Below are 19,342 nucleotides of genomic sequence, written 5' to 3'. Positions count from 1 at the left end.
TATATATATATATATATATATATATATAATATATATATATAATATATATCTATCATGAAACTTGAAAAATGTGTCCCTCATGTTCATGTCACTACCGGAACAGTGTGTGTTTGAGTCATTGAGTCTGATTTTAACACACTTCTACATGTTTGATCAGGAGATATTCCTGTGTTGCTCCTCTCACAGCCTCTCTTTCACAGCAGATCATCATTCTGAGTTAAATGAGTTCAAAAGCCTGAAAATCGGTGTGGAGCTTTAAGAAACGTCACTAACAAACAACTTTTTCTGCAATTAAGCAAACTTTTTTTGTGTGTTATTCCATAAAATTTAGTTTTTATGTGTGGGTAATAAACTAAATTTTATCAAATAACACTCAAAAAACAATTATGTCACAACTAAATAGTTGTTTTGATGAATAAATACTATAACAAATGTATTGCTCATTGAGTCAATGGATGAACTAATGGAACCTTATAAGAGATCATATTTTTTTCAAACAAAGTGCATATGAATACTTAAATGTGTTTCAATAATATAAAATACTGAATGTGTGTACATATTTTTATTTTTTACTTAAAATGTGACTATTTTTGGAAAACAAAATCATGGTGGGTCAGTAATACTGGTAAAAGTTGGCTTGGCTTCATTGAGAAATGTGCAAATATTGGGATTCTGTCCTTTTCAATGATTGAAACTTCCTTCCAGCTCGAAAGTCACTGGAGTCCGAGCTGAACAAAGCCGTCATTGACCGGCAGTGAGGGCAGAGACTGGTGACAGAGGTGTACTCCACTATCACTGATTAGAAAGCCGAGAAATATGTGTTCCTCCCACGTCCGAGAGATTGCACATTATTTCTGAAAAGGAAATGAAAGAATTGGTCTCGTTTATTGACCTGCGGCTTATGCGCGCGTCTGCTTCCCCTCCGTCTTGACCGTCGACTGCATTAAACTTTGTTCTCGGTAAAGTTATTCATATCAAAGGATAGTAAAATGGAGGAAGGTTTTCTTCAAAATGTGTTGCGCTTCTACGGTGAAAACGGCTCTCTGTCCACGGGAAACCTGGAGAACTTTCTGCAGCTGATGACCATCCGCCGCGCGGCGTCCGTCGATGATGACCGCAATCCTCTGAAGAACACTGAGGTAACCTTCATCTCACTCTTTCTGTCACGAGGCTTTTCCCATTATAACATAAGACAGGTGCAACTTGTCACTTTTTCTACTAGAACAAGCAGTGAAAAGGAGTATTTTAGTTGATTCAGTTTAACGTGTAACTGCTTCTATTTCTCACGTTTTTCCTCGCAAAACACTCAATATGCATCAATACCGTCATATATTTATTTGAAACGTTGGTCTATAGTTGTGCTTTAGTACTTTACACAAAGACAGCAATATAAACTGGTCGGATTGGAGAACATCAGCCGAATGTACACTTTACTATTTATTATTGGAATGATAAAGCTTAGAAATGTATTTTGAGTTTGTTTAAGAAGAGTTCAAGGCCTCTTTTATTCTTTGAGTTGCATGTTGAGTAGAAATGCACCGATATATCGGCCTGAAAACAGCCGATATCTCCTGTCAATCAAAAGAGGGCAAGAAAATGTACTGAATTTGTGCTTTGTGTAAAGAAAATGCTAATAAACTAGTTTTTAATGTTCAATATTAGTAGTAATTATATGAATTAATAACATTCAGAAAGTTAAGATATATTAATTTAATCTTCAGAATTTAGTTTATGTGTGTTAATATTAATTACAGTAATGTGTTTGTTTATAACTGATACCAGTTACTCTGATCAAGTTCATGAAATGGAGAGAATAAAGTTTTTATTTGTATTTTTTATTACAAATATAATAAAATAACATGAGTAAGTATTAATTATAATGAAATGATCATTAATTTAAAAGAATCAGTAGACGTCACTCTGAATATCGTATCGGTGGAGAAATTTAGTATCGGTGCATCTCTAATGTCGAGTATTAATAATGTTTCAGCTTTGTTTGTCATCCCCCCCCCCTCCCCTTTTTTTTGTTACTGCATTTTGCATATTTTCAGAAGTTTATTAGTGATCTATGATTATGTTGAATATCAAAGTTTATTGTGTCTCTTTGGATTTGTGAAGTAAAAGTTATATGTGTATATATGTATATGTTAATCTTTTATTTTGAAGTTAAAAGATTAGACCCTTAATTAGACCCTTACCTTGGGGTAAGATGGGCCACCCAGAATTGGCACAGGAGACCCCGTGGCATGTTGTTAATTGTTATTATTTATAAATGTAATACTAACTGCAATTAATGGGGTTCTTATTCAGTATTTCGATGAATTATATTTCGAACCTCTTTCCTTTCACAAGCGAAATCGTTGAATTTGCACTCGTAGTGTTGCTATTATGACACATCTTCCATTAAAATATGGGCAATTAAATAATCATAGAATCATTTTACCTTCAGATGAATTTCTTTTACTGGGTTTCTGCTTTGTCTGTCCTCAGTTATTCAATTATTATCAACTAAATTGTCAAAATATATTTTTAAAATACAATATAGTTTATTTAGTATTTTACATTGACACTTAATTCTTATTAATATTTATGACAAAAGTCATTTATTAATTCTGTGAAAGTTTATCCAGGTAGGGGGCCAACTTACCCCATTACCCTCTTTTAATATTTGACATTTTGTGCTATAACAAAAAAAATGTTTGTACATCCTGTAATAACACATTAGCTGATGCATCATCATCCTGCACGTGATAAACTTATATATTTCTAAATATGTTAGAATTTAAAAGTAAATCCACCTTGTCCCTCTGAAGAGATCTATAGGTATGATGATTATCTTTGGGCTAAAATAATTATCTGTTCAGCATCATTTAATGTTAGTTCTTTATAATAATCATAATAATATTCTTAATGAAAGTAGAGGGTCTATGACGGTTGAAAATCCTGAATAAACTGAACTGAAACTCCATGATGGTTTCAGCTGATTTTCAGATAAGGAATTGTTACTAAATTCTGCATATCACACTTTATATTTGTTTATCTGGTGTATAGGAGCTACTTAAAACAAGACCTGTTTATCTTATGTTGTTTTACTCGTACAGTGTCCATCATTGACAGAGCTGCTGTCCGTCTTTGGGTTGGGTAATGCTTCTGCGGTCAGTCTCGGTGATCTGGAGACGATGTGTCCAGCTATTCTCAATCAGGTCCTTCTCCCTGCCTGTCCTTACACCTTCCCCTCAAACCTTAATGAATCCGCGTCCTTACCGGATCACAAAGGTGAGTCTGATTACCACAAAGCCCTTCAGTTTAATGACCGTATGGAGTCTGGAGATGTGTTTTGAGCAATGAGGAAACATGCAACACACTTAAATCTTATCAGCTGGGAGTTACAGATTGATTTTGTTGTGTTTATTTTGGGTGTAAAGTCTATTTATAGTACAGTACGTTTTCTTGTCATTCCTTTCAAGAATTACACACTTTTGTGTAATCATGGTTTTGCCCTTTTTGCTTGTGAATCATGATGGTTAAAAGGTAATATTCTTATCACAGATTCTTTTAGAGAGCAAACACTTGTGGAATAAGTGGAATTTCCATGAGCCGTCGTCACATTGAGTGAATCAGAGCTTATTTTGTTAAAGGATCTGAACTTTAAAGCATCAGTTTCTCGTTTCACATTCAGGAAGAAAGCCTTTGTCTGAATCCATTTCATATGGTAATGAAGTCCTCACTAACAGACTGTACAAGAGACTTAAACCTTATACTTTTCCCTTATTAGATTTCTAGATTGGGATGCAGAAAAGCAGAACTAGTTATGTCATTAACTAAGCCTACAATTTTGTCTCACTTCTTGAATTGAAGTGATGAAAATACTTATAATATAACTAATAATATGCCTCAGTATGTGTGTGAATTCATTCCTCAACTCGCTTTCTGTAGTTTGGGGTTATGGGTTCCTGGCTGTGACCGTGATAAACTTGGCGGCTCTGCTGGGTTTATTTCTGGTGCCTGTGACGAAAAAATCATATTTTCCAAAAGTCTTGACGTACTTCATTGGACTGGCCATCGGGACACTGTTTTCAAACGCTGTACTGCAACTTATCCCAGAGGTATGAATGAGTTACAGTGAGATCATGAGATGATATATGACTAAACAATATCATAAAACAATTACTCAAAATCTTCATGCATGGAGTCCTAACTCACTTCTTGCCGTCTGAACAGGCCCTTGGCTTAGATCCCAGAGATGATGACTATGTGCTAGACGTAGTTGGGATCTTTGGCGGGTTTTACATTTTGTTCTTCACTGAACGAGTTTTAAAGATGCTCCTGAAAGCAGATCCAGAGGTAAGAGCTTAGACGTGTTTGGACAGTGGAAGAGATTGAGCTGGTTTCTGGCCTAACTCAGTGGTTGACCTCCCCGACAGCTCGGACACAGTCATTTCCCTCCCCTGCAGTCATCTGATGATGTCACCATCTCCACCTTCAGCAACGACATCATCATAAGCAACATCAGCGGCGACATCATTGCAAACAACACTAATCATGAGACGAACCCTGTCAATGAAAAGTCCACCAACCCATGTGAGAGTCCACCTGCTGAACAGGTAACACACAAAATTCATATGTTGATAATTACAACATACATAATTAACTTGTGTTGTGCTCATTTAGTTAATTGGGTGTTCTTGGCCAAAATGGCCAGTCTTTCTAATTGCTCGTAAATCTCTAATTTTGCTTTATTATCACCAAATGTCAGCTTATTTTCCTTCAGTTAGTACATGTTTTGTATTTCTTTGCAGGCCGGTCATATTGTTTATGAAAATACAAAAATTATCAAATGATCACATTTTTTCAGGAAGTCGTTATACCCTGTGTGAGCAAAGTCCGTAAATTTTAGTCCAATGTGATAACATTAACATTAACTAGCATTTTCAGGAAAAAGAAAATCCTCTCTAGGTCAGAATGACCGGAACACAACATGAGGATTCAACAGAAATAAACATGTACGATTATAAATCTTTATTGCTTCACTGTTAGTACCCAGAGATTTTTACCAGATTCTCCAGATAATGATTTCCTGATGTAGTGAAAGTACAATAAATATTAGATTATAAAGATTATTGATTTACAGAAGCACATTATCGATCTGGCGTGCACCGACCACTGTTTACTTTGACTTCTTTAGTTCACTCACAAATTCTCATCCACTATCTAATGACATTTAAACTATACGCTTATTGGCCTGTTCACACAGAACACGTTTTTGCGCTAATTGTTTTTCCATGTAAAATTGCACTAGACTACGGAAGCCCGAGTTTCTATCTCGTAATAGCAACTTTAGGCCTATATGTCGCAATATAACTATATCACCAGCACTACTGTGAAACGTTTCCATTCTAGACCAACATATATGACCATTGTGCCGCATCTTGCTGCTTTTTCTGCGTCTCGCTAATGAGTTTTCTAAAAGTTTACCTGTTAAATTCATATCGAGACCCATGTTACTCAACATAAGGGACTTTTCACACAGAACGAGTTTTTGCGTTTAAAAATGTGAGATTCAGGACAGAGGAATGAATAAAGAGCAATGGCAAACACACATGTATAGCTCGTGTTTACATAGATATCTCACAGAGTTTATGTCTAAACCAGCTGCTTTTTCATTGTTTTTCTAAAAATTGTGATATAAATTTGCAATTGCAAGAAAAAAGTCAGAATTGCATGTCTATATCTTTGTAGATGTAAACTCATAACTCTGAGGAGTCAGAATTGCATTGAATTGCATTGGTGTGTTTTTGGGTGTAATAAACAAATCAGTCAGAGTCTCTTCTCCCATTCCCTTTAAAAGCCAGTTGCGTTTGCGCCATGGCGGATTCGCTTTACATGGCGGAATATAGACACCCTCAACCTGTCGAGTCAGCGTGTGTGTATTGCCACGATTGGTCAAATAATTAGCCAATTTCATTCATCATTAATGATAATCTTTGCAACATAGGTCGTTTGTCACTTCCCTGAAATACGACTCATAGGAGCGTTTACTAAAGTGGCGCCCCTATCGACAACAGCACACTTTCATTTTAATGCATTGTTCCCTTTTATCTGCGTCATATTTTGGGTTTCGCGTAGCTCAACTGGTAGAGCATTGCAATAACAATATGCAATCATGTGATCATGCGATCCCAGGGAACACACGTGCTCAGAAAGTGTGTATGCACTATGAATCACTAAGGGTAGGTTTAGGGGTGGGGTGGGTGTAGTCATTAATAAAAATGAGTTTTGGTAAATGGAAATAGGATAAATGGTGTAAAAAGTCCACACGCTGCATTTAAATGAACACGCATTTTGATTGGTAATGACAGTCATACGTCATTTCATGACGACAGACGTAACACGACACTGTTATTATTTTTACACCCGCTATAGAGGGCGCATGACTTCAAAATGTAAATATAGGTTGTAATATACAGTCGTTTTTTTTGGAGGACAGTCTGAATCTTTTACATTGTAATCCTTTTATTTTTAATATTTGGCATGTGTGTGTAACAAGCATGTTTGCACCTACATATAGGCTCAAATTACTAACACGCCCTTTAAATAACAAAACAAAATACTGCACCATTGACTTTAGAGCAGGTTCATTTTCAGTTCCTCAAAATAGCCACACGCCAACAACGCACCTGAACACACCTCGTTTCAGACCGTGGGTGAACAGAGGAGCGCGAGTGCATTTGCTATTTAAACAGCATTAAAATGATAACTGTGTCGGGCTGAAACTAGGAAAAAACACTTGCGTCACGCCTGGAATCACATTGCGCTGGGTGTGTGATAGATAGTTTAGTTTATAGATGTAAACTCAATTGTGTGAAAAAAAATCAGAATTGTGAGATAAAAAGTCGCAAAATGCATTCTCTGTGAACGAGTTTTGTGTGAACGCGTGCCTCTAACAGAGTCTATTGTGTTATATTTGTGCAGAATGCTTGTGTTTTAGCTTGTCGCTGGATTAAAGGGGCTGGAATGTCGAACATAAAGACTACGGCGTGGATGATCACCGTCAGCGATGCCGTACATAACTTCATAGACGGTCTGGCCATCGGAGCGTCCTTCACAGTCTCTCTGCTCACGGGCTTCAGCACCTCCATCGCCATCTTCTGTGAAGAGTTCCCTCATGAGCTGGGTAAAACACAGACACCCATCATCAAAACATCACTTCAATGGGATCTTTAAGTCAGATTTTCTCTCTGCAGGTGATTTTGTGATTCTGTTGAACTCGGGCATGAGTGTCGGTCAGGCTGCGTGTTTTAACATGCTGTCGGCGATGTGCTGTTATCTGGGTCTGGCGCTGGGGATCCTGCTGGGCAGCAGTTTTGCTCCAAATGCCATCTTTGCCATTGCTGGAGGAATGTTCCTCTACATCTCCCTCGCAGATATGGTGAGACGTCTTTCTTCTAACTGTGGAAAATGTTCAAACTTATTACAGTAATCATGACAGCCTCCCACTTATTACAACTCAGCATAAAAAATGGCCATGAAATATTGATTTGAGTTGAAATCATGTGATAATCTAACCCACATCTGAAATCTCATACTCTCCTCAGTAGCTACTTATTTTGAATTGGTAATTATTTCACAACTGCTAAAATAAAAAGTATGTTCTATATAGTATGAATGTAATCCGGACGTACTACATTCGTCATGTTGTCATGATCATGTGACCAACCATCGCTTCTCTGCCTTTAACAGATCCTCTCCCGTGGCCTCATGGGATAGTAAATCTTATCCACTCTTCAGATGTAGTAGGGTTCTTGATCTGGGCATCTGTGAATTCAGACATACTTATTTTGTCACATTCTGTGTTTCACCTTCTATATAGTAAGGAAGTATGAGATTTCAGATGTCCACCCTATCCGCCCTACACAGTACTGAATATTACTAATGTCACATACTATTTAGGATGGATAGTATGCACTCTGAGACGCACACCTGGAGTCGTGACAAATCGGGTCTTCGCTAGGACCCCAAACGATCCCATTGGATCAAAGAACTCTCTTTAGTGCCTGATTACAATTCCTACAAAATCACATTATGATATGTTGTTAGAACTGTTATAATGACCGATGAACGTCCATTTTAGTACTAGCCTGATTAGACTGATAACTTGTACTCATTTGCATTATTTGGCACCAGCCTAGTAGTGAAACAAACACTGCAACCATATTATAGTGATATTAATACTAAAGTCCTCTAAGATCATTTTCACTACAAACAACTGAAATGCAAGATGGTGCTAAAAGTTAGTCTGTGGTGTGATACAAGAGCCGCTTTCAGTCAAAATTACCCAAAAATGTCCCGACGGATCAGAATCAAGTATTCCAGAAAGTCTCTTTAAATGTCTGAACACAGCGCTGTTTCTCCAGTTCCCAGAGATGAACAGCATCATGGCGGCACACACCAGAGGCTATCGAGGAAGGGTCGTGTTCTTCCTGATCCAAAATGCTGGGCTGCTCACCGGATTCACTATAATTCTGCTCATTACCCTGTTTGCTGGAGATATCAATCTGGGGTAGAAAGAAAGAATCGCACGAAAACAACATGAAAAACAAAGGACAATTGTTTTCAGTGCCAGAAACCAAAACCTGTTGGTTTTTCTGTTTGTATATTAGACTCGTATAGTGTGATGGGAAAAATGTGACACAATCATATAATCCTGGAAGACATGATTTTTGTGATGTTGTTTAAAGAGATTTTTTGTTGATTGTCTGATGTGAGCTGTGTGTGGAGGAATTCCTCTGAACGCCGGCGCTGAAGCACACAGTCTTTAACCGAAGGATATGAAGGTGAAGATCATTGATGTGTGTCTTTCTACAGCTCGTTTCATTGGAGGGAAAATCTGTGTATTCAAACCTTGTTTTATATATAATAAAGTGCTGGGGTTATAATATTGGGTCAAAAGGTTTCACTGTTAACAAAGTACATATTCTTTATTTTTCAGGTAATTCAGTATTGTTCAAAAGTTTGGGGTCAGTAAGATTTTTTTAATGTTTTAAAAGAAGTATCTTCTGCTCACCAAGCCTACATTTATTTGATTAAAAATGCAAACAAAAACAGTAATATTGTGAAATATTATTCCAATGTAAATCAGCTGTTTTCTATGTGAATATATAGTAAAGTGTAATTTATATCCAGTGATCAAAGCTGAATTTTCAGCATCATTACTCCAGTCTTCAGTGTCACATGATCCTTCAGAAATCATTCTAATATGATGATTTGATGCTCAAGAAACATTTCTGATTATTATCAATGTTGGAAAAAGTTGTGTTGCTTAATATTTTTTTGGAAACTTTTTTTCAGGATTCATTGATGAATAAAAGGTTAAAAAGAACAGCATTTATTCAAAATATAATCTTTTCTTACAATATAAATCTTTACTATCACTTTTTATCAATTTAACACATCCGTGCTGAATAAAAGTATTCATTTCTTTCAAAAAAAAAAAAGAAAGAAAAAAATATTGTTACAAAAGATTTCTATGTTAAATAAATGCTGATAGTTTTTACCTTTTTATTCATCAAAGAATCCTGAAAAATATTACAGGTTACAAAAAAATATTAAGCAGCACAACTGTTTCCAACATTGACAATAAATCATCATATTAGAATGATTTCTGAAGGATCATGTGACACTGAAGACTGGAGAAATGATGCTGAAAATTCAGCTTTGATCACTGGATATAAATTATATTTTAAAGTATATTAAAATAGAAAACCATCATTTTAAATTGTAATAATATTTCACAATATTATTGTTTTTTCTGTATTTATTATGAAATAAATGCAGCCTTATTGAGCAGAAGAGAATTTATTCAAAAACATTAAAAATAGTAATGTTTCCAAACTTTTGACTGGTAGTGTGTGTATATAATACATTTTTTTATAATAAAATATTTTAAATTGTAATAATATTTTACAATATTACTGTTTTTACTGTATTTTTATTTAAATAAATGCAGCCTTTGTGAGCAGACGAAACTTCTTTCCAAACATTTGGACGGTAGTGTATATACGTACATACTGTATACACACACACACACACACACACAGACAGTCAAACCTAAATGTATTCAGACACCTTGAACATTTCATTCATTAATTCAGTTTAAAGTTAAAAAGTTATATAGTTAAAAAGAAAAATGGTAATAAAATATGACAAGATCTCAGAGTTAAACTGTGTCAGAAAAAAATAATCTTAATTATGTCAGATAACACTTAAGCAAAACATGGTCAGGTCAAAGTGTCTGAATAATTTTTGGTTGCAAATTTTTTCAGTTGTACTGGTAGTCCACTGTATGAAGAATTTTGGGTATAAAATGCCACTTTATTTTGCTATATCTCACTCGTGTGTGTGTGTGTGTGTGTGTGTGTGTGTGTGTGTGTGCGTGTGCGCGTGTGTGCGCATGTGCGTGTAATCAATCAAACTGTGATTCAGTGTTTTTGATGTCCATGTGTTTGCTAACCCACCCAAGGCCTAAGGCTCTATGAAATACTATAGGAGTTCTTCCAAGTGTTTCTGAAGTGACTGACTTTTTTCACCCATAAACTAAATTTTAAAACATAAACATGCAAGTTTAGATATTAATAGGCCCAGGGATGGGCAAAAATACATCAAAATATATTTTAAAATAAAATACCAAATACCTTAATTTTAAATGTATCAACAAATAAACAACAAAATACAGCAGCCAAACCATGTATCAAAATAAACTACTGTATTTTTGTATTTTGAAAATACTACAAAATACTTTTACAAGGGAGCATGAAATTTCTTCGCAAACCTTCCATCAGTCGGCCTGTTTGATCGATCCCTTCACCGTTACACTGACTTGATTTATGTTTGATAGCACCAGCTTTTCTCTGCCCGAGTCATGCAATAAATCTGACATAAGCAACCAGTTAAAGACACATATATGTAGGATTTTTAGATTAAAACATTCAAAAACCACTAAAACAATGTTATATTTTTTGTTAACGTGTGTACTTACATTATCTCAAATGTTTCCAAGAAATTCTAAATCCAGAGAAATAAGCAATTTTAACCAGGACACACACGTGTCCGTGTGCCGCCTATCAATGACATCATTACCCTCGATTTCCCCTTTTATTTTGGCATAATAACAGATCCGCTGCTGTCGCGCTCGTCTCTCATTAGTAATCACTCCAGTGGGCTCGTTACTGCTCTCACAGCACTCGGTCCTGCTCTGCTTCACACTACAGTAACGTTAATAATCTCTCCATCAACATGATTTCTGCCTGAGTCCTGTCCCGATTCTTTGAACCCGTGACTCATAATCGTATCCTAATTTTGATTGAACCGGGAAGTGCTGCAGAGAACAGTGTTTACGGCTTCAGGTGGTCAGAGATGAGTTTGGTGGTGTAAAGTTGGCATGAATCACGCGGTCTGGTGCTTTGCGTGCTTTTGCCTGTTCGAGGCGGTTTCTCTGGAGATCTTCTCTCTGGACGGGGAATGGAAGCTGCTGAACTCGAACTCGTCTGTTTCTGTCAGCGCCGAGGTCCCGGGCTGTGTTCACACTGCTCTTCATCTCGGTATATAACAGACACACTTCCATTCTTCCATTCAGAGTCATTCACTGAGAAATTAACTTTATTCTGCGTCAACAGGATCCATATTACAGGTTTAATGACCTGAACTACAGATGGATTTCACTGGACAACTGGACCTACACTACATCATTCTCAGTGAGGTGACGTCAGAAACCCTCTGATTCAGAGCTGGAGTGTTAAAGCGGTCATGAACTGCGTTGTTTTATCATTTTATAATGTTTCCTAGGATACACTTATAATGATAGTGTGATTTTCACATCAAAAATGGTCATAATTTAGAAATAAAACCCTGATTTTATCCTCTGATTTGAACACTCTGTTTTAAGGGGCGTGTCTGCTGTGAGACTTCAGTGTAAACGCCCACTGCTGTGATTGGCTGACATCTTTGCATATGAAATAGCCAAAATGTACTCTCTTTTTTAGCACATTTTTATGGAGTCAAATTAATGCCTTAAAGTTTTGCACAAAAATAAAGTTTTGCAAAACAAAAAAAAGAATTGAGCAATAAAAAAATGTTTTGCAAACAAAAATAAAGAATTGCAAAGGAAAAATAAAGTATTGAGCAGAAAAAAATAAGTTTTGCAAACAAAAATAATAAATTGCAAAATAAAATTACGTAGTGCAAAAATAAAAATATAATCAATTACAAAAATCAATGACAGTTCCTGTGCGCAATTCTCAAAACACCCACAAGATGGCGGCGTTTATCGGTAAATCCGATATCACAAAACCGATATCCGATTATGGTAAAATGCTTAAATATCGGGGGAAATGTCAGTAAATGTCATTTGAATCTCACACAGGTACTTCTGGCGTGAGACGGGAAAATCCAGTCCAATGTACAGGTGTGTTATTCGTCACTTTAAATAAACTGTAAAATTCATTATTTTATTCATCAAAAGTACTGCTAAATTATTGGATCTTCTGTATGTAGAAAGGGCAATTCTGGAAACACTGGAGAAAATGGACATGAATCAACCACCTGACTTCACTGGTCCAGTTTCTAGTGGGAAACGGATGAAGAGGATGAAGAGGATGGTGACGGGTCTTTCCTCCAGCATCTACTGAAGATCACACAGGCTGAAGCAAAGCTGGGGCCTCATTTATAAAACTTTGCGTAGATTTCATCCTAAAAGTGTACGTACGCGCAAAAGCTAGATTCTGCGTACGCACAAAATAAAAATACAAAATCAGATTTATAAAACCATGCCAGATCCTGCGCACAAATCCCTTTATAAATCCCAGTCAGTGGAAGATTGTGCGTACGTACATCTCCACCCTTCCTCCTCCCCGAAATCACCATATAGTTTTACCTCATCTGCATATCATTTCCATACACGTTCCCATCCACGTGACAGCATGGATAACATTTGTGCCGTACACATTATATTGCTAAAAATCATCCAATATTCTTATGTTTTAGAATAAATATATCAAAATATGCATACAAAAAAAAAAAAGAATTGTATTAAATACGTAAGATGAAGGTTTTAGAATAGAGTTGATTCATTCATTTCCACTGGCCAAATAGTATTTTAATTGTTTTAAACAATTTGAATCAAATTTATGCAGTTTTGCTGATAAGGTGAAGATATCTTTTAGGAAGTTTATAGGCTATATTTTTTAGTGGAAACAGATTGGTCTACTTATTTATTGCAGTGTAAATACAACTGTCTGTCTCGGCGCTTCACTGAAGTATTTAAAAAAGGAAACGTGCAAATCTTACCGTTTTCCTCAAATTATACCCTTCAAATACAGTGGCGGTAATTGTTTGAAGATCCTTTACACGACATCAACACCTCCTGCTGCTGCGGTTGAACAGTACCTGCGACCACCGAATCCAGCCCCGTCTTCCATAATATCTAAGTTAAGTGTGCATCACTGATCGTCGTTCTCGCTAAAATATTTTGTCATAACATCTGCAGTTTAGTTTAAAGAGGAATTATTGCGCTCCCAGCGCTCCTCGCTGTCATTAAAGCAGTGGAAAAGTGATCGACATCTACCATCTGAATTCATATCACGTTTGATTAACTTCTCCGTAATGACTGCGTAATGTAATTTCAGCGCTTATTAGTGAAAGTGTAATATTAATGTAAATGTGTATATCAAAGTGAATAAATGTTTGATAAATGAGGCCCCTGATCAGACAGAGAAAGGGAAGAATCATGGGAATTGTGATGTTTACACACTAATAAGATTCTGAAAGAAGTCTCTTCAGCTCACCAAGGCTGCATTTATTTGATCAGAAACAGTAAAAATAGTAAAATTGTGAAGTACTACTATACATTACTTCTCGTTTTGAATATATTGTAAAATCTAATTTATTCTTGTGATTTTCAGCATCATTACTCCAGTCTTCAGTGTCACATGATCCTCCAGTAATCATTCTAAAATGACGATTTGCTGCTCAGTTATTACTGGTGCTCAGTTATTAATAATTTTTCTTTCCATTAATGTTAAAAATAGTTTTTTTGTGGAAACAGTTACAGATTTTTCAGGATTCTTTGATGAATAGAAGGTTAACGGGCATCTTTTGTAACATTATATTTTAATTTAATGTGTCCTTGCTGAATAAAAGAATTATTACTCTAGCCCAAACTTTTGAATGTGTATCACAGTTTACACAAAAACCTGAAGCAGCACAACTGTATTCAACATTGATAATCAGAAATGTTTCTTGATCGGCATATTGGAATGATTTCTGAAGGATCACGAGCTGCTGAAAATTCAGCTTTGCATAACAGGAATACACAGCATTTTAAAATGAACAACAGTGCTCATAAATAATGCCATAATATTACTGTTTTACTGCATTTCAGATCAAATAATGCAGCCTTGATGAACAGAAGATATCTGACCTTTTCCAAAGCAGTAGTGTGTAGAGCAGAACAGGCCCATCTTCATGTTAAAAACGTACCTGTTGAAGGTGAAGAGGTTCTCCATCAGTGGCGGCGCCGTATGAAGACGACGGTGTGGAGAATCTGCTCGGATTCACCCAGAAGCTGAACTGGAGACGAGAGAGGAAGAATAAAATCAATGAGTCCAAATGTTGAACAAACACAAGCTATTGAACTAGATATACCCTTTAACTGCCTGCTCGACCAAATGGTTGAGCACATTTTGAGTCACTGTATTTCACTGAGAGGAGCACCTAACTTAACTCAAGCTGATTGAGCCATCTCTACCATCTGCTTGAGGTATGTTATGCCAAAAAAATCCACTAGATGTCAGAGTGTCAATCAACAGCACTTGTCACAAACACTTCCTCTAATGTCAGAAACAAAGAAATCACTCATGCCATGTGAACTGTTCTTGGTGAAAATTTGCAAGGTAAGCTCATTTTTTTTGACATATTACACTGTAAGAGCCCTAACTTTACAAAATTATGTTACTTGGTGCCATGAAAAAACTTTAGGATGTTTTTAGTAATTATTCAAAAACATGCTCAACCAAACAGTTGATTTGTCACTTTATGGTAAATGCAGAAAAGCTAAGGTAATCTTTTCAGATCATCCATTTCTGCAGTCAGAATGGACTATTTGCTGAGAAATGCAAACTTCTGATCATTCTTAGCTATGAATATGACAGCTATTGTTATTTCTTCATGAATATGCTGAGATAATTTTTTAAATATGTCATTTTTGCCACTTTTGAAGTAAATATAATGAATTCATTGAATTAATGTGTGGAAATCATAATTATCAGAGGCAGTTACTTCTTAAATGTCATGCTGATGTACTAACATTGCTAAAATTATAAGAGATTGTTGTTTATTTCTTTGTTGTTGGTTTTTTTTTTACAATTACTAGATGGATGTCAACAGTTTCTCTGGTACAAGAACACGCACTCTTCTGGCCCTTGTCCCAGAAAACCCCCGAGATTCTGATTCTGAGCTCAGTGATGTTGATGACCCAATAGAGGATCAGGATTATCACCCCGTCCGAGAAGAGAAATGTTCATATGTCTAAAAAAATAAAAATCCTGTTGTGTTTCTTGAATCATAAAAGCCTAAAATGCCATTATATTACTATATTTTACTATTTTGTTTTTAGTTGTTGAATGCAGAAAAAATGTAATGTCTTTAGTTTTGTTACTTTTAGTTATTTGTGTTATTTATTTTTGTTTATTGTTAAAAAACAAGAAAACATGTAATTTCCTGTGTTAAAATGAAAATCTGAAATATTTTATTTCAATAAATAAACAAGATTCAATACATAAAACTATTTTAGCCGCGCGCTCCCGTTACAGTGGACGGAGATGCTGCAGGAGAGAAGATGAAAGACTGATGATCCACTTCATTAGTTTGAGGTAATTGTGCTGCTCTTGTTGTGTTGAACCTGTAATGGCGCGTTTTTTAAAAAGAAATGAGTGACAGGTTTATTTCATCTCTCTGTAAATATCTTGATATTGATCAAACTTGCTTATTTTGTGGTCTTGTTGAAGCAGCTGCCAGTAATTTAGTGATTGTAGTACAAATTTTGGGTTTAAAGTTTTTAACTTCTAATGTGACCCACAGTTTATTTTTTCCTGCAAAAACCCAAATTCATGTGAATGTTGTTAATTTCTTTATTTTAGATGCAAAAATGCTCCGCGCGCTCCCGCTACAGAGATGCTGCAGGAGAGAAGATGAAAGACTGATGATCCACTTCTTCATTTGTTTGGTCAGGTGATTGTGCTGCTCTTGTGTTGAACCTGTAATGGCGCGTTTTTTAAAAAGATATGAGTGACAGGTTTATTTCATCTCTCTGTAAATATCTTGATATTGATCAAACTTGATGATTTTGTGGTCTTGTTGAAGAAACAGCTGCCAGTAATTTTGTGATTGTAGTACAACTTTTTGGTTAATTTAAAGTTTTTAACTTCTAATGTGACCCACAGTTTATTTTTTCCTGCAAAAACCCGCACCAGAAGCATTTCAGAAGCGAAGCGGCTGGATTCGCGAGAACACTAGATTTGCCTGTCCAACGTTGTTTTCATTGATTTTTTTTTTTTTTCTTCATGTTTAATGGCTAAATGGTTATATTTTGTCCGGTTTAATTGCTTATTGCTATGCTATAATTTATTTTGCTGTAGCCATACAGATGAAGTTAATACTTAAAATTCCAGTTATGGACAAAAAAAAAAAAAAATTCAAGTTTTTCAACTTCGAATCTTGTCGTCAGTTTCTGGCATCATAGTGATGTGAAATATGAGCAGGAGTTTACTCAGGGTGATTGTTTAGACTTTATTTTGTATTTGAGCTGCGCGTCTTGGACACGGCGTCCGTCAAAAAAGGCGAGGCGCCTATCTTTAGCGAAGCGGCGCGTCGAGCCGCTTCTGGGACGTTTCTCTAACGCGGTGCGGCGCGGCTGGTGTAAACGCGAGCATTGACTAGAGTGGCCACATATCAGCTCCGGTAGCCGCGTCGCAGCCGTAACGCACCGCAGACGCGTGCAGTGTAAACGAGGCTTGATGATCCACTTCATTAGTTTGAGGTAATTGTGCTGCTCTTGTTGTGTTGAACCTGTAATGGCGCGTTTTTTAAAAAGATATGAGTGACAGGTTTATTTCATCTCTCTGTAAATATCTTGATATTGATCAAACTTGCTTATTTTGTGGTCTTGTTGAAGCAGCTGCCAGTAATTTAGTGATTGTAGTACAAATTTTGGGTTTAAAGTTTTTAACTTCTAATGTGACCCACAGTTTATTTTTTCCTGCAAAAACCCAAATTCATGTGAATGTTGTTAATTTCTTTATTTTAGAAGCAAAAATGCTCCGCGTGCTCCCGCTACAGGGATGCTGCAGGAGAGATGAAAGACTGATGATCCACTTCTTCATTTGTTTGGTGAGGTACCTCGACGCGCCGCTTCGCTAAAGATAGGCGCCTCGCCTTTTTTTGACGGACGCCGTGTCCAAGACGCGCAGCTCAAATACAAAATAAAGTCTAAACAATCACCCTGAGTAAACTCCTGCTCATATTTCACATCACTATGATGCCAGAAACTGACGACAAGATTCGAAGTTGAAAAACTTGAATTTATTTATTTTTTTTGTCCATAACTGGAATTTTAAGTATTAACTTCATCTGTATGGCTACAGCAAAATAAATTATAGCATAGCAATTAACAATTAAACCGGACAAAATATAACCATTTAGCCATTAAACATGGAAAAAAAAAAAATCAATGAAAACAACGTTGGACAGGCAAATCTAGTGTTCTCGCGAATCCAGCCGCTTCGCTTCTGAAATGCTTCTGGTGCGGGTTTTTGCAGGAAAAAATAAACTGTGGGTCACATTAGAAGTTAAAAACTTTAAATTAACCAAAAAGTTGTACTACAATCACAAAATTACTGGCAGCTGTTTCTTCAACAAGACCACAAAATCATCAAGTTTGATCAATATCAAGATATTTACAGAGAGATGAAATAAACCTGTCACTCATATCTTTTTAAAAAACGCGCCATTACAGGTTCAACACAAGAGCAGCACAATCACCTGACCAAACAAATGAAGAAGTGGATCATCAGTCTTTCATCTTCTCTCCTGCAGCATCTCTGTAGCGGGAGCGCGCGGAGCATTTTTGCATCTAAAATAAAGAAATTAACAACATTCACATGAATTTGGGTTTTTGCAGGAAAAAATAAACTGTGGGTCACATTAGAAGTTAAAAACTTTAAACCCAAAATTTGTACTACAATCACTAAATTACTGGCAGCTGCTTCAACAAGACCACAAAATAAGCAAGTTTGATCAATATCAAGATATTTACAGAGAGATGAAATAAACCTGTCACTCATTTCTTTTTAAAAAACGCACCACTACAGGTTCAACACAACAAGAGCAGCACAATCACCTCAAACTAATGAAGAAGTGGATCATCAGTCTTTCATCTTCTCTCCTGCAGCATCTCTGTAGCGGGAGCGCGCGGCGCATTTTTGCATCTAAAATAAAGTTCAAATATTCGTTACTGTTTTCTCTCTCTCTTTTTTCTCTTTCTTTTCTGCTTTTTGAGGTACTCTGACATCAACCATGAACATGGCTCAAGAAACAAGAAGGGAAAGTGACTTCCAAGACTGGCAACACTGTACAAAAAAGCCGTAGTACTGAAAAACTTGTAGGCCTACTTTTTGTTTTTCCTCCACATTTGAAAAAAATGTTAAATGTAAATAAGATTGCTGTATTGTTCACTGATAACTGCTGAGTGCATTTAAAATGTTGACATTTCAACATTGCAATTTTCTGCTTTTTTCCATAAAAAAAATAGGTTTTAAAACTCAGAGTGTTGCTTTCCATTTCCTTTGCCATAACATAACAAAAGTATATTTTTTAATTATTTAATGACAAATATAAGTGTAGTATGAAAAGCTGTATAAATGCAGTTAATAGCTGTAGATAAACAGTATAATGCTGTAAAAGTACATAATCTTACAGCACTATACTGTAAATGTTGTTTACAGAAGTAGTACTGTAAAAATACAGTAAGTGGCTGGCAAACCAGCTGCCAGTATTTTACTGTAAATTTACAGTGAAAAGGTTTACAGTGTACATCATTTTCCTGAATGGCTGTACAGTACATTTGAGCATTTCAGGTTACAGCATAGGCATATAACTTTTAATATTAAAACAGGAATTGATCAAATAACAGAATTCCTTACATAGAGTCAAACCAAAATGTATTCAGACACCTTGAATATTTTATTCATACAGTTTATTCACTATATTTAAAAAAATGGTAATAAAATATGAC

General features: G+C 36.0%; 1 protein-coding gene across 1 annotated transcript; it reads left to right on the top strand.

Moving 5' to 3' along the window:
* Window positions 1–240: 240 nt before the first annotated feature.
* slc39a8 (solute carrier family 39 member 8) lies at window positions 241–9,091 on the top strand. Its single transcript, XM_048210894.1, has 8 exons — window positions 241–1,139; window positions 3,102–3,276; window positions 3,937–4,106; window positions 4,222–4,344; window positions 4,425–4,604; window positions 6,973–7,174; window positions 7,245–7,429; window positions 8,415–9,091. Exons 1-8 carry the CDS (start codon window positions 990–992, stop codon window positions 8,562–8,564), a joined length of 1,335 nt encoding a protein of 444 aa, XP_048066851.1. The 5' UTR covers window positions 241–989; the 3' UTR covers window positions 8,565–9,091.
* The last annotated feature ends 10,251 nt before the right edge of the window (window positions 9,092–19,342 follow it).

This window comes from Megalobrama amblycephala, linkage group LG12 (assembly GCF_018812025.1).
Source record: "Megalobrama amblycephala isolate DHTTF-2021 linkage group LG12, ASM1881202v1, whole genome shotgun sequence".
In the NCBI taxonomy this organism is placed as follows: Eukaryota; Metazoa; Chordata; class Actinopteri; order Cypriniformes; family Xenocyprididae; genus Megalobrama; species Megalobrama amblycephala.
Note: the sequence above shows the minus strand (reverse complement) of the source record. Positions and strands in the feature narration are given on the sequence as shown.